Source organism: Bufo gargarizans, chromosome 5 (assembly GCF_014858855.1).
Source record: "Bufo gargarizans isolate SCDJY-AF-19 chromosome 5, ASM1485885v1, whole genome shotgun sequence".
NCBI lineage: Eukaryota > Metazoa > Chordata > Amphibia > Anura > Bufonidae > Bufo > Bufo gargarizans.
The window spans coordinates 6176232-6192767 of NC_058084.1; the positions used below are offsets into that span (position 1 = coordinate 6176232).

General features: G+C 43.6%; 1 protein-coding gene across 3 annotated transcripts in view; it reads left to right on the forward strand.

Annotated features, from left to right (window-relative positions):
• The window catches only part of EFR3A (EFR3 homolog A), a 121149-nt gene extending 105631 nt beyond the window's left edge, over positions 1-15518 (forward strand). For 2 of the 3 annotated variants that reach the window (XM_044294172.1, XM_044294170.1), the window contains 5 exons: positions 7443-7531; positions 8679-8724; positions 10352-10458; positions 12519-12568; positions 14562-15518. In XM_044294172.1, coding sequence (XP_044150107.1) covers positions 7443-7531; positions 8679-8724; positions 10352-10458; positions 12519-12568; positions 14562-14667 — 398 coding nt within the window. In that variant the 3' untranslated portion in view covers positions 14668-15518. The remainder of the gene's footprint in view (positions 1-7442; positions 7532-8678; positions 8725-10351; positions 10459-12518; positions 12569-14561) is intronic. The other variant, XM_044294171.1, reaches the window with a different exon arrangement.
• Positions 15519-16536: the final 1018 nt, after the last annotated feature.

The following is a 16536-nucleotide window of genomic DNA, read 5'->3' on the forward strand; positions in this document are numbered from 1 at the left end:
AGAACGGTTGTTTTTTGTCTCTTTTGTCACCACTAATAGATGATCGTTGTTGGAATACAGCGCCCTTTATGCTTTATGCCCCTTCTACAAGGCGAGTAGTCGCACTCGCTCCAGCTACCGTTTCTTTCTACCTGACCAGTATCCATATTCATTGGGATTTGCATATCACTGCTGTGGAGGTGCCGCTCTTTTTTTCCTTTTGACAGTTTTTTTCTCTGGTACGTTGGTGGCGTGGGTCTTCGACGTCACGCTACCCTTCGGGCGGAGTATTTCTCTCATCTCTAGCCACATTCTCCCTTTCAGGCAGAATCGCTCCACTATGGCGGGAGATAGTCTTTCACGAGTCCGCCGACCACCGTTGTTTCTGGTGTCAGTATTACTTCTCCTTATCATCAAGGTATTTGTTCTTCAGTCTACTCTTCGCTTTGGCCGGTCCAGGCAGTCTTGTCCATGGAGTGCTCTCATTAGGGACCTTACGAGGAGCCTCTCTGGCTCTGGGGGCCTTCGCCTACCACATTACCTTGTCCTTAGGGATTTCTTATTTTTTTGGCAGAGCTGTACGTGCGGTTCCTCCTCCGCTTCCATAAGTGTACTCACAGCGACGTCTCTAGATATTCCACAGTGCATTTCTTTTCTTCACCTCCTCAGCCTGTCTAGCGCCAGTCTTGGTGTTGTCCTGGATCCGGCATCAGTCTGCCTTTGTCCAGTGACTTTACTCATACACAACATTTCTCTCCACAGCATAGCTGGGGTGTTCCTGATCCTCGAGGACAGTTTTTTTCCTCCCAGACTACTTATCGTTCACATGTGGTTTTTTTCTGGTCAGTGCCACCGAGGGGTTCCCATGGGGGTTTTCATCTCCTGTGCCCATCTCAAACTCTATTTCTTAATCCACCTGGGTGGTCATTCCAGGACTGGTCTTCTGCCATTTGCTCGATGCTTTCATGGCGGATTTCCACGTTCGCCTCTGTTGTAACATTCCTTCCTGGTGCCTACACATTTGGTGAGGTTTTGTCTGGATCTAACTGTCCCTTGTCCAGTCTGGTCATCCAAGGCAGTCCTGTGGTACCTTCCGGTCTTCATTTTCAGTCCTAAAAACTGCTCGTCCTTCTTGTGGATATTCGGTGCTGCTATCCACATCTTCTGAAGTATCTCCAGCCCTTTGGCTACGTTTGTCTGAGCTTTTCCTCTTCTTCTGTCCAGCCTGTCGCTGTGTGTTATACTCTGTCCCACCTGGCTGATGCTCTTCCAGTTCTATTCAGGGTTCCTGTGCATCTTTTCCCCACGTTCCGTGCAGGATCTCATGGGCTTAGATTGCTTCTGGTTCCCTCTCCATAGTACTGCTTTGGAATGTCCCACGGTCCTGTGTCCCCCAATGATACGAGCGAGAAAACAAGATTTCTGTGGACTCACCTGTAGAATATCTTTCTCACCGAGTTCATTGGGGGACACCGCTCCCACCCTTTGTTTTTGGTGACGGTGGTTGTTTGACTGGTGGGGCCCCCCTTATGGGTTCGGACCCACTGGTGGTTGTTCTGTTATTTCATTTCTGATTTATTCTCCTACTGCTTGTGCACAAACTGATATGCTTTCTCCAGGCTGGAGGGGGTATAGCCGGCGGGAGGAGCTACAGTACCACTTTTTAGCTTAGTGCCGCCCCCTAGTGGCAGCAGCAGCTGTACCCACGGTCCTGTGTCCCCCAATGAACTCTGCAAGAAAGAGATTTTACAGGTGAGTCCACAAAAATCTCGTTTTCTCTGCTGTCCCCATGGCAACACTTCCTTTACCTTGAAGATTCTGTGTTGTCATAGGGTCAATGTGAGGATCCAGATCTCATATCACTGTTCACATAGATACAAATGTAATTGTGTCGCGGATGGTGATTTCAGTCGGCACAGGAAGTGTTGTCGTGTGGACAGTGTAGCTCCGCGCCATTATGTTTTTCTATGTGCGCTGAAGAGGCTTTTGCAGGAGAGTATGACGGAGCCTGATTTTTATTTATTCCTGCTAAAGGAAGCAAATTATGAAATCAAAAATGTCATCTGGTTTCTGTTTGTGTGGAGTAGAGTTGGGGGGGGGGGGGGGGGTTGGTTGTATCTTAAAGGGGTTTTCTGGGAGTACAATATTATTGACCCATCAATGTCAGATCAGCGGGGTCCGTCTCCTGGCATCCCCGCCTTTCGGTGCGGTAAGCTCTGCAGCTTTTTCCTAGAGCAGTGACAGCCGTTGGTCACATGGCCTAGGCTTGAGTGGGATTGAACTGCAGTACCAAGCGCGGCCACTATGCAATGAACAGCTCTGTGCTTGGTAAGCTGTGAGGAGGGCGCACTGCACACTGGAGCATTGCGGCCTCTTCAAACAGCTGATTGTCGATTGTGCGCAGTGTCGGACCCCCACTGATCGGATATTATATGTTCTGTGGATAGACCATCAATGTCGAACTCCCAGAAACCCCCTTTAACTAAGGCACGGACATAATTAAAATACAGAGATGTAAACTCTTTACCGAAATGTACATACACAGAAGTAAGAATAAGCATTGTTAAATTCTGATTTTAACATTTCCCCCGCACTCGTGTCCTCCCCCTCTTCAGGTTATATTACAATGGTGACCTCCTCTGCAGGGATATATACTGTATATGAGTATTTATAGTCCTATGTCACACGGGACGGGACACCTTCCAGCTAAATACACAATGTGACAACCTTCCCAGCGGCTCTGGGCCCCGTGTCTGCTCTCTCTTCTCTAGCCTCCATGTCTGCATCTGTTAGCATTTGATGGATTATCGGGCGAATATCCCATGGGCAAAAGATATTCATTCCTCTGCTTTTTTGCAAACCTATAGACACGGAGATTTTTAGAAGTTGTTGTGTTTTTTTTTTTTGTTTTTTTTTACAAATTTATACATTGCATTTGCCTGAAATAAAATTTTAAAAAATAAGGAATTCGTCATCAAAAAATGACATATTTAAATCAGATTTTTTTTTTAAGTTAAATATATTATTTTTAATTTTCCATGTCACTATCTAGTTAAAAAAATAAATAAAAAAAAATCTGAAATCCTGCAATTGTCAGACTAAGCCTAATAGGCATCACTTAGCCTGTACAGATCACCTTCAGCAGTCATATCATTATCACAGGTAGGATTAGAATGCCAGATATCACCTAAATATAGATAAAACAAGATGTACCATTCACAAAAGGTGATACCACAGCTCATCTACTCCCTCCTGACGTCTGCACAGGTCATATAGCATGCCTGCAAAATTCTCCTATAAAAGTCAATAAACCCCTTCCAGTCTATTTTGTCTTTGGCCCATGGTGACCGCATACGTCTACATGCTGTTAAAGGGGGTTTCTCACCTGAAACATTGGTGGCTGTCAGATAGGTGCCAAGGTGGGAATACCCCTGTAATTGTATACTCTATAATTGTGGCTATCTGTGGACATGCTAGTAGATTAATTACATACAGGAACTGTAAAATGGTGGAGATAGAGGTTACCTGTAAGGTGCCGGGCCTCATGTGAAATGGGAATGGGTGCGTACAGTAAATGCCTTTGTGTAAATCTATGATCCTAGTTCATGCTATTATGTAATGTGGTCATGTCATGATGTGGAGATGCTGTTGACTTAGGAGGCTATGTACCGGCATGGTCAGCATGCAAGAGCGATAGTCTGCAGTACACGAATGCTCACCACTCAGAGGGAAAACATGATAGTCATCTGGTGTGAGTAATCCCATAGCACAGGTTCTCTTCCACAACCAGACTGGAGGAACATTTGGTACTAGATGGCCCCCCTCATCATCACAATCTGCACCTAGTTGGGAGAGCTACAGAACTTTTAAGATGGCCTTAATCAGTGGACGTCCATCGTTGGTCATTTGTTCACAGTAGGGTCTCCCACCTCCGTTATCTAAAAAGGATTGTCCAGGCTACTGATTGTGATGACCTTCTCTCAGGATAGGGCACACTACTCCATGCAAGCGCTGGAAACATGGATAAAGCTGAAATGCGTTACTGCTATACTTACAGGTGAAACTCGAAAAATTAGAATATCGTGCAAAAGTTCATTTATTTCAGTAATGCAGCTTAAAATGAGAATATTGTGAAAAGGTTCAATATTCTAGGCTCAAAGTGTCGCCCTCTAGTCAGCTAATTAATCCATACCCCCTGAGCAAAGGGGACCTGAGATTGACTTTGGGGTTTCATCAGCTGTAAGCCATAATCATCCAAATTATAACAAATAAAGGCTTGAAATATCTCGCTTTGTATGTAATGAGTCTCATAGGTTAGTTTCACCTTTTAAGTTGCATTACTGAAATAAAGGAACTTTGCACGATATTCAAATTTTTTTATTTTCACCTGTACTATATATGAAAATTAGAAGCTCTTTGCGCACATTTTTTATCAGGCCCATCTACCAACGGCAAGGTGGCTTCTGCAGATGGGACCTACCTATCAGACTTATCTGTCCTGGGCCTTGGCCTACAAAATTCAAGGCAATGCAGGATTCAGCTATATTATGTGCTTAGTAAATCTGCAGTGACAAAATTAGGCCAGAACCTCCGAACAATATGAAATAAAGTACAGGTGCACGCTATCATGGCAGTATGCTTCTACATATAATGTTTGACACTAGCATGCACCTGTCCTTTATTTCATATGGTTGGGAGGTGCTGTTCTATATTTGTTTTTGCACTGTTCTCAGGATAGGTCATTCATGTCAGATCGGTGATGTTCTGACCCCCTGCGCACCCTCACGGAAACTACACCGTGTATGGAGTGGAAGCAAAAGGCTCAGTCCACGGTGTCGTTTCTGGCACCAGTATACTACAGCTCTGCTCCCATTCGTTTGAATAGGAGCTGAGGAGGAGTACCCCAGGACGGCCATTACACGGTGTACGGGGCCTTCTGCTTCCAGACACTGTATAGGTTCCGGAGCCACAGCTGTCTGAAGTGGCCAATTAAGTGGTGGGGGTGGGGGTGGTGTGTCCTTTCTCGGGGGGGGGGGGGTGGGGGTGGTGTCCTTTCTGACAGAAGATGAGGCCAGTGGCAGGTGAAGATTTAAACTGAGCATGTGCAAGATGGACAAGAAATAAAGAAAAGAGCAAACAGCCAGTGGCCCTTTACAGATACATTGTATTCAATATCTCAGTGGCTATACAAAATTTTGAATACATAAAATTACAAAATTATTCAGATCCAAGAGCTTTTCTGAATAACATTTTTTGTGGCACCCTTTAAGTCTATCCAGCTATCAGTGTTTCATTATTAGAAAACTAGGGGGAAAAAATGCACAGAAGTTTATTAGAGGGAGAGGACAAAAATAACGCTGCTTCTCTGCTTGGAACATGGCCTCTATAGTGAACATTGCAACCACTAACCTAAACTTCTTCTCTCTGACAGCATAAAAAAACAACTATTTTCTCTTCTCAATGTAGCTCTGTTCCCATCAGTCAAAAAAATACGTAAAAGTCCAAAAGGTAAAGCTGGTTGAGCCCCCTAGACTGACCTAACGTAGTGTCATCCCTCCCGGAGCCTGCATACGATATACTATGTTACGTGCTCGCTTATGTAGTCTGACCCCAGAGGCACATTTAATGTAGTTTATAGTCTTTCTAGAAAATTTAGAGATGTCCTTGCTATTAACTGGAGCCGTGTAGACTGTATTCGTGTGTATTTAACTTAGCCATACTGATAGTATTGTACCGTGAGTAGCGCAAAACGAAGGATACAAATGAAGTCATCAGGAATCTACGGTCTGACCACCTCAAACGCCTCGTCCTGCAGAACGGTTTGCAAAGTGGGTAGAGCTTCAGCAGGGGGCATAAAAGTGGGCATTCCCAGGAGGACGTGTGGGCGTGCTCTGTCAGATCGTAGGCAGGGCTTAATGTTGGCAGTTTATAGATGTGAATTAAAGGCAAACTCCACTTTTTCCACAAATGAAGACAGTCTTTTTCTATATGGTCTACTATGGAAAATGGTTGTCAGAGGGACATTCCCCTCTATGAACCAGATTGGAGAGCCACCTAAAAAGAGCAAATCTCACTCTGGTGGCAGTCTGTGTGTTTCTCGATTGGCCATGCAATACTACAGGGGGAAATGCCTGGCCAGATATGGCTGCCCATACAATACGATCAGATCTCAGGCTGCTTCTGGTGGAAGAAGGGTGTTATCCTCCCGAGACCAGCCAGCCTGGTAATACACACCTAGATGGTGAGCGACATGGTCTGGTTCCTTCAGTCTGGCTATGAACAGTACAACTTCTGTCATGTCTGACAGTCTAGTTGTTGGAATATATCCCTAGCAACCAGTCCTTCAGATAGGGTTATCTTGCAGTATTACTTTTTTATGTGTTGTATAAAAATAAAGCATATTCGCCCTCTCAAGGATCCACTGCTGTTTCCATGGGGGTCCAATACCCACTGCTCAGCATTTCTTGGGAGACTGTCCGATACACTGGAAATGCCAAGAACACCATGTTAGCCAGTCACTGCTTGAGATGGGTAGTACTTTCATGGCATTTCCAGCATATTGAGCCGAGACCGTCTGGGTGGTCGGAGCAGTGTTAGAACGGCAGAAGTGGTGGATCGGTGAAGATGTGTGGCTTATTTTTAGAGCCATATGTCTAAAAATGTAATACAGCAGGATGACTTTAACCAGTGTGTCTTGGACTAATCAGGTCCAAACACTAAGGGCAAGACCTAAATCAGGGCTCCCCGCTATCTCTTCCCACCATAGATTTACAAGGTTGATTATCAAACCTACTTTGAGATATTTCTTGCGGTAGTTGCTTGGGTCTTGCTTTAACGCCTAGACCAAACTTGAGCACAGTCCCCAGACTAGATGATAAGGGGGCAGATAAGAGATGTAAGAATTGAGCAGAGATGTCTGACAGCTGCAGGAGGCTGTATGGCGGTATACAGAGTTCCTGTAGCACTGTAATGGAGGTACAGTGCTCTCCTTTAGGATCAATGCTTCCAAAATGAAAAGATCAATAAGGTGATCAAAGCCCTTTGACACTGCTCTGAGATTTCTATAATTGGCAACATTTTGGGAATTTTTGAGTAGCGCCAAAAGGATCTGTGTGTTCTGTAGAGACTTCATTTTGGCAATTGGTGGTGGTCAGAGATCAGACCGCACCAATAGGATCTGTGAGTTAGGACAGTGCTTATGGCTAGTGTTGAGCGAACTTGTGTTTTAAGTTCGGCGTCTAAAGTTCGAGTTCAGGTTATCGAAGTATCCCATTATGGATTCTAAATTCCGTTATGGTCCGTGGTGGCGGAATCCATAACGGGATTCTTCGATAACCCGAACCAGAACTTTAGACGCCGAACTTAAAACACAAGTTCGCTCAATACTACTGATGGCTCCTCAGAAGGCTGTACTCGTCATGAGATCATGCCAGGGGATTACTAAGATTATTCTGTTTCAATAGATGAAGATAGACTCTCTAGAAGGAAGAGCATTGTGGACACCATATCTATCCAAGTGGACCTAATGACTGGAAGCAACACAGAGGACAAGGTATGCTATCTAATCAGCCTGGCATTGCTCTTAAAGGGGCACTAAAATTTAATTCCACAATCATTCCTTTGCTGTGCGGTAGAATGCAGTCTATTCCCTTTTATCAGCCGTTTCAGGATTGACTATAGGAATGATTACATCTCCAATGCCACGAACCTCCAGAAATATTTGAACATGTTGTGCGTGTCTTCCACCATGTTCTTCATACAGTGTGAAGGTTGTAGGTCAGAGAATATTATTGGTGAAGGTCCATGAACTGGGACCTCCCTTCCTCACTGCAGTCAGATGGTTTATTTGACTTCTGCTGTGGAAATATTTTAAACTCCAGGTTTGTTTATGGGGTTTACCACTGAGATAAATGAGATCCCCTTCATTGCAATGATATGACTGTTCCCAGCTCATGGACCCCCCATAAGTAGTGTTTTATTTATTTTTTAATTTTTTTTTACATGGCTCGATGAATAAAAAAAATAAAAAAGATACATGGTGGATTGCAACTACATTGTTAATTTAGAGAAGTATGTATCCCAAAGTACTGTAGTTAACATAAAAGATTAAAAAACATTCCATTAAAAACATGGCTTCATATGGCTATATTAACATAAGGCATTTGGTGTTGGAGGTCCACCACTTGGCAAACTCTATAGATACTGTCACTTTCTTAGATCAAAAAACCCCTTTAAAATTGTTGTTCGGCCTAGGAGCCTGCCAATCCAAATCTTCGAACCTGTGCCCGAAAAAAATAAAAATAAAACGCCTGTCCACCATTCCTGCAATTTCCAGTCACTTTGGGTCACCACTGGACTGGAAGTGGCTTGGTTCCGTGACTGCTATGGCCAATTCCTGGCCTCAGCAGTGGTGCCCGTCACTGTCAGTGAAGAGTTGGTGGTGTGCCATTCTAGTATTGTGACCATTGAGATTGAGGTCAGTGATTGGCCACAGCAGTCACGGAACCAAGTCACTCCGAGGTGACCCAAAGCCACTAGGGCCAAGGCGAGGGTCTGCGGACAGGTGAGTTTTGGGTTTTTCTTTTTAGGCACAGGCTCCAAGGGTTGGATTGGTTAGCCAGTAGGATTGGGGGACACACCATTTAAGGGCTACATTCATACCGCTAGTAACTATTAATCTGTCCAATTTATTTTTGTAGATCAACGCTGAAGAGATCACATTTGAATCCCTGAAAAAGGCTATCGGTGAGATTTGTAGTATTCCTACACCTTTTCTCAACCGTAAACCTTCTGTATTGTAGAAGAAGAATTCTGCAATTTTCCCAGATATTTTCTGTACTAATTCCTTGCATTTTTCAAGATGCATGCATGCTGTCTTTCAGTAGGAACCTCATTGTTTACTCTCAAGGGGTGAAATTCCATCCTGGTCTTGTAGTGAACATGCAGGTGCACGGCTTGTCGAGTGCACAGTCCGGTTACAATAGCGTTATTAGCTTTTGTCATGTAACCAGCTGAGTAAGCAAAAAAAAAACAAAGAAGAGCACTTCTGTTATTTTGATAATTGGATTTTCAGACGACGGTCTGGACGGAGGATTTGCACCCGCTACATCACTAACAGTGCTGCTGTGCTTTTTCTTTTCATAGCAGTTTTATTTTGATGACCTATCCTCACTTACTCAAGAGAATAGGATAGTGCCGTCCTATTGATCTACCCCCACTGATCTGATATCTATGAGCTATCTTTGAGGATAGGTCATCAATATAAAAAAGCGGACAACCCCTTTAATGTAAAATATCCTACAGTTTGGTATCGCCTAATTACAGAAGATCTTATGTTCCTGCAAAGACTTCAGAGCTGCATTTTCTCACAGAACTCACAAAACTCACAAATTGCACAACTATTTACGTGTAAAAGAGGGGAGAGGTTTATGATCTTGTTTTTGATAGAAGGGAACAGGAGAAACAACACCTTCACAGGATATGCCCACTGAGGTCTGAACTTACCACCCCACAAGAAGAGAGTTCCCACTAAGCTCTGAACCTGTAGTTCCACAAGAAGAGAATGTCCACTGAGCTCTGAGCCCTGTAGCTCCCCAAGCACATAATGCCTTCAGAGCTCTGAACCTTTAGCTCCCAAGAAGGGAATGCCCACTGAGCTCAGAACACACAGCTCCACAAGAATAGAATGTCCACTGAGCTCAGAACACACAGCTCCACAAGAATAGAATGTCCACTGAGCTCTGAACTTGCAGCTCCTGAAGAGAATGTCCACTGAGCTCCAGAACACACAGCTCCACAAGAAGAGAATGTCCACTAAGCTCTGAGCCCTGTAGCTCCCCAAGCACAGAATGCCTTCAGAGCTCTGAACCTTTAGCTCCCAAGAATAGAATGCCCACTGAGCTCAGAACACACAGCTCCACAAGAATAGAATGCCCACTGAGCTCAGAACACACAGCTCCACAAGAATAGAATGCCCACTGAGCTCAGAACACACAGCTCCACAAGAATAGAATGTCCACTGAGCTCTGAATACACAGCTTCACAAGAAGGGAATGTCCGCTAAGCTCTAAACTTGTAGCACCATGAAAACGGAATGCCTTCCAAGCTCTGAACCTGCAGCTCCACAAGCAGACTTTTCAGAGGGAAAAAAATAGACCTCATGTACTTCATTTTTATTTTTTCTCTAAAAAGTCTGCAAGTCTGCCAATAAGATAAGAATTTGATCCTGTTCAAACACACACGAAAAATAAACTAAAAAGGATGCACATACCCTTTAAAGCCTGAAAATAAACAATTAGAACCATTTGAGATTCTAGTTGCGAGTATATATGTAATACGAGTATTGCTTTATTTTCTGTTTCATTCCTGAAAGCAGACAACACCGGCATGGAGGAGCAGGAGAAAGAGAAGAGACGTCAGGTCATAGAAAAGTTCCAGAAGGCGCCGTTTGAAGAGATTGCTGCACAGTGTGAATCTAAAGTGAGTGTTTCCTCTGGTCTCAGAGGCTCACATAAAATAACACTTGGGTGATATCAGCCAAAATGTAAATCGGAATACTGAACCTTACCATGTTTATGACCAGTATTGTGTGTGTGCCCCTCATGTCTTGGGCAGAGATGCTGAATGGCGTGTCTCAGAGGCTTACATAAAATAACACCAATTTTAGAGTGTTTTATACTTGGGTGATATCAGCCAAAATGTAAATCGGAATACTGGACCTTACCATGTTTATGACCAGTATTGTGTGTGCCCCTTATGTCTTGGGAAGAGATGCTGAATGGCGTGTCTCAGTTTTGGTTTTTATTTTTCAATCTGTACAAAATTATCCGATGATCCGTTTTTCCAGACCTCCTGCCTCCCTTCACACAGAGGTTTAAACCTGTAGCACCATTTGTTTTATTGCACCAGTGCATAGTTTTCATTAAATATGTATTTTCTATGTGTGTCTACAGCCCCTGTGCAGATCATATGTCTCCATGATAACAGACTATGAACATGCCCTTGTAGTCTGATCCTGCAGTCATGCTCCCTTGCACTTATCTTCTAACATACTGTAGCTTTTAGTGTGGTAGCAGGATAATAAAGTGGTATTTGAGATCTCATCTCAGCTGTTAAAGTGGTAATTCTATTGTAAGGTGCTGAGGATGCAGTTTAAAGGCCATGTACACCTTTGGGGACATTATTTTTATTATTGCATTGTACTCATTTTGAGCTAAAAATTATTTTTTCAATTGGTCTTTCTTAAAAATGATGAACTATTTTCCCTGCACAACTTTGGGTTTTCTACTAGCTGGATCTGTATTTTCTCTCTACCGTCAAGCAGAGAGCTGACGGCTCCTTATCTGTGATCTCTAACCTTATGAACACTCCTCAAAGCTCAATTCTTATGTTACTGATAAGAACGTGGCTTAAATAAGTGACCTTTTAGTAATTTAGAGCTGATGGTTATCAGATAACCAGCACAAAGTGAGAGTAAAAGTACTATTCATGCCGCAAAAAAAAAATGTTAACCCTTTGTCCCAGGCTCAATATTTTTGATAAAGACCAATTGAAAAAATGATTTTTAGCCCAAAAAGAGTAAAATGCAATGATAAAAAAAATTGTCCATGAAGGTGAAGCACTCCTACAAAAATCTTTATTCTCTCTGGTTGAAAGGTACATGATGTAAACTGTGGTGACGATATTCTTATTACCAGTGGCTGTATTTGTAAGTTATAACCTCCCTTCTCATCCTCAGATGGGTCATGTGACCAGCAATCAGACTTTCTAAATAACACAGCATCTTATGTGTGGACAGGAAGCCAGTTTCTCTGTCAGGCATCCTCAAACTGCGGCCCTCCAGCTGTTGCAAAACTACAACTCCCAGCATGCCCGAACAGGTATCAGCCTACAGCAGGGCATTGTGGGAGTTGTAGTTTGACAACAGCTGGAGGGCCGCAGTTTGAGGATGCCTGCTCTATGTATTCCTATGGGAGACTCCATGTCAGTCTCATAGAAACGAATAGAGAAGTAAATGATCTTCAACTGACACAGGACAGGAAGTCAGAGTGCTGGTCAAGTGACACAGCTGAGGATCAGAAGGGAGGTTATATCTTGCTAATACAGTAACTGGTAAGAAGATTACATTCATTAAAGTGTACCTAACAGGTCAGAGAATAAAACTTTTTGTGGGAGTGCTTCTTTAAACATAAAACGTAGTATCCACATCACCAATCCCCTGCCGCACCCATTAAGGCGCTGCCTGGTCCCCCGTCATCATCTGCTTCCTGGTCCAGCAATGGTGTCCCAACATAGACATATGACCACTGCAGCCAGTGATTGGATGCAGCCACTTAGATGCCCCTGTCGGAATGTCAATGATAGACTAGGAGGTAGAAAGAGTCGGGCAGCGTCTACACAAGAGGGGAGCAGTTTGTACTTCTTTTTTAACGTTTAAACGACACCCTCAACACATGACAGCATATAAGACAGCATTAAATAAGACCTTCCTATTAGTGATCTAGCTGGCTCCTCATTCTGTATTTTTTTCCCATTTCCAGGCTAACTTGCTGCATGATAAACTGGCGCAGATACTGGAGCTGACAATCAGGTAGTGATTCAATATTCTAGACTTGCTAGACAATAAACTGTTCACAGGATGGCCCACCACCACTGGGACCTCTACCATCAGCTGTTATATGTGGAGGACCTGACAGTGTTTGATTTCTCTGCGGTGTCTCCACAGGTGAAATAAAGTATTACACCATTCTCATTGAAATCAGTGAGCTGTCCATGTAGTGCACAAACATGTCAGGTCCTCCAGAGAGACACAGCCCAGAATTTACTCAATGGGCTTTCTAAACCAGACAATCCTTAATTTTTTTTCTCACAAAGACAACACACTTTCTATAGTGAAGCCAACTTAGCATTCAGTTTATCACCACAGATCTGGCTTCTGTCATCCTCAGAGAGAGTGCATGGTAGGCATATAGCTGAGACCGCGCACCCCCCCGCCCCCAATTGAAATATATATAACATATTGCTCTGAATACAACCCCTTTTAAAGGGGTTCTCCACTTTGATAAGTGGGGATTTATCAGAAGGATCCCTAAAAATAAGCAGATCCTGAAGTGTCACGCTGCTGGGACCCCCAGTAATCTCCAGTAGAGATTCAAAAAGGCTTCTGTACTAAGCTCTGATTCTACCAGAATTTTTTGAAAATTCGAGGTGGCTACGTATTTTTGGTGCCTCGCTTCAGGCGAATTTAATAAATAAAAAAATGAGCCTTGCGATATCTCATACACCAGTTTTCGGGGCCAATTGGAGCACTTTAGATTTTGGTGGAATTGATTTCAGCCTTATGGACTGTTTTGGCCAAGTCGAATGCAAATTGATTTTTGAGCCATTTGCTCATCTCTAATCTACTGTAATCTGTGGACAAATCTGTCAGTAAGTGTTTAGTTTCCCTGAAGCGCCACCCCAGGGGAAATTAAGCATTACACAGTCTCCCTTTAAAGTTTTTTTTTTGAGACTTTACAACTGATGACCCATCTTCTGGACAAGGTCACCAGTATCTGATTGGTGGTGGTTCGACACCCAGAAACCCCCCCCCCCCCCCGTCAATCAGATGTTTGAGAAGGCATCGGCGCTCGCAGTTGTGCCACGGCCTTCCATCTGCTCACCAAGCACAACCCTGTTCATTGTATAGCGGTTCTGCTTAGTATCACAGCTCCGCTCCATTCACATCAATGGGGTTGAGCCGCGCCTAGATCATGTGACCAATGGACTTGACGTCACATGGCCTAGTGAAAGCAGAGAGGAGGCTGAGGTGCTACTTTGAGCGCCGCTGCCTTCTCAAACAGCTGTTCAGTGGTGGTCTTGGATGTCAGACCCCCACCGATCAGATACTGATGACCGATCCAGAGGATCGGTCATCAGTAGAAAAGTCTTGGTAAACCCTTTTAACTTTGTAGGTTGTGTTAGCCATAAAATGTTTGTTATTTTAATTATATATAAAAAAATAATTTATTGTTTAATGTTTTTTTATTTTTTATTTCAGTAACTGACATGAAAAGGATCTAGACTCTTTTGAAGGGTCACATATTTAGTTAAGGCTACTTTCACATTAGCGTTTTGGGCAGATCTGTCATGGATCTGCAAAAACGCTTCCGTTACAATAATACAGCCACATGCATCCGTCATGAACGGATCCGGTTGTATTATGTCTTCTATAGCCATGACGGATCCGTCATGAACACCATTGAAAGTCAATAGGGAACGGATCCGTCCCTGTTGACTTACATTGTGTGTCGGCATGGATCAGTCTCGCACATCGTGGACGGAAAAACGTTGCTTGCAGAGTTACTCTGTCCACAATGGGAGCGCAACCAAACGGAACGGAATGCATTTTGGCGCACTCAGTTTCGTTCAGTTCAGTTTTGTCCCCATTGACAATGAATGGGACCAAAACCGAAGCATTTTCTTCCGCTATTTGCGATCCTAACCTATAAGATATCAAATTGATGACTTTAGAGGGAAACCTGCTCTATGGTCAACTAGAAACTGTTTTTTTCTAGATAAAAATGAGTGTTTCTTTATTTCAGGCCTCCCCCCAGCCCATCTGGGACAATCACCATCACAGCTGGACATGCCCATTATCAGTCCGTCCCAGTGTATGAGATGAAATTTCCCGACCTGTGTGTCTACTAAGCTCCAGATCCTGCTCCATCCATCCAGACATCTGTATTGTATGGTATCTTAGGATTTGTGTTGCTTCACAGTATTCAGACGCAGCGCTTTAAGAACCGATAAGGGAGAGGCTTCATACTGTTACGTAGCCAAAGGACGCAGATCGGAATATCTGATTTACTACAAATACCAAAATTATGCTGGTTATCCAAGAGCAACTCCGTTTTAATCTTATGTCTGTTAAAATTGTTAACGTGTTATTGGGGTTGAATAAACTGTAGATGGGGGGGGGGGGGGTAGTGTGCACTGCCCACTGACCCTTCTAGTGCCAGTATGGCATCAGCATTTTCCCCTTTTGTTGAATGTACAGGCTAGAGCCTAGGCTTCTTGGCCATGTGATGCGATGTCCCATAGCATGGCGTAGAGTAACCTTATGGGTGCGGTGCAATACAACAATAATGATTGGTTTGGCCAAATTTCACAATGTTTGGCCAAATCATGGATTGGAAGTTTTCACATTGTGGTAGGCAAAGCAATAGTTTTGCCACACATGAGGCAATGGAGATGAAGTGCACACAATTTCCACTAAAAACAGCATGCGTTTGGGCCGTGCGTCACCCAAATGTGACACATTTGGTTCCAGGAATGGCATGAAACGCTGTAGCCTTGGATTCCCTATAAGCGGTGAAGGATTCCTCCAGCTATGATCACAGCATAGCCATCGTGGCCAGTGAAAGCTAGAAGAATGCTGTGTAATGCGAGGCTATGGCGCGTTTCACAATTAAAGGGATTCTGTCACCTAGTTTTACCCTATAGAGATGCGACATGCACCGCTAGATCGCCGCTAGCATGTCTGCAATATACCTGTTCCATATCTGAGTGGTTTTATTTCTGTTAAAAAAAATGATTATATATATATATTTAAATCAGCCTGGTAAGGTGCCCAAGGGGCTGTACTAACCGTTCTGGAGCCCAGCCACGCCCCCCCGTGAAGGGGCCCAGCCACGCCTGTATCCAGGAATCTCCTCCTTGCTCACAAAGTCAGATCGCCGTAATCTCGCGGTGCGCAAACTCGCGCATGCCGGAATACTGTTCCTTACCTGTGGCTGGCATCAGCCTCAGGGAAGGAGCTGCGCACCGCGAGATTATGGCAATCTGACTTTCTGAGCAAGTAGGAGATTCGTGGATACAGGCGGTGCTGGGCCCCTTCACAGGGCAGTGCAGCCCCTTGGGCTCCTTACCAGGCTGATTTTTTTTATATATATATATAATATAATTTTTTTTACCAGAAATAAAACTTGCAGATATGGGGCAGGTATATTGCGGACATGCTAGTGGCAATCTAGCCATGCATGTCCTCATCTCTATAGGGTAAAAAGAGGTAACATTGAAAACTGTTAGTGAAGATCAGTTGCAAAAAAAAAAAATTTAACCCAAAATAAGCGCAGTTCAATAATTACAAAATTCCTCAAAATGTTTGTAGCCTTTTAGACGCGTCACTGTTAGCATTTCAACATTTTAGCCAAGGTAAAGGCAGACTATGCTGTTCATCGTATCATTGTTATTCGTGACACTTCTATAGACTTGTAGAAGGCGGCTTGTGGCTCTCCAGGACCGGCATGGCACGCTGGGAGCTTCTAAGTAGCCCATCTTGGCTTTAATGCACTTTTTTTGTGTTTTTTGTTTTTTTTTTGTTCATTTTTATATTAGAATATTTGCTGGATTGTTTATTCTCATGTTTGGCGTCTTTTTCTTCTTTAAAATCTTTTTAGTTCAAGTGAGGTAGAGAGATCATGGTTCTTCATGTTCATCCTGAAAATCTTAATTTACCCTCCGCCCCCAGACCAAAGTCTTTAATGACTGTTATTTGTCAGAAAAGTATGTGACCCT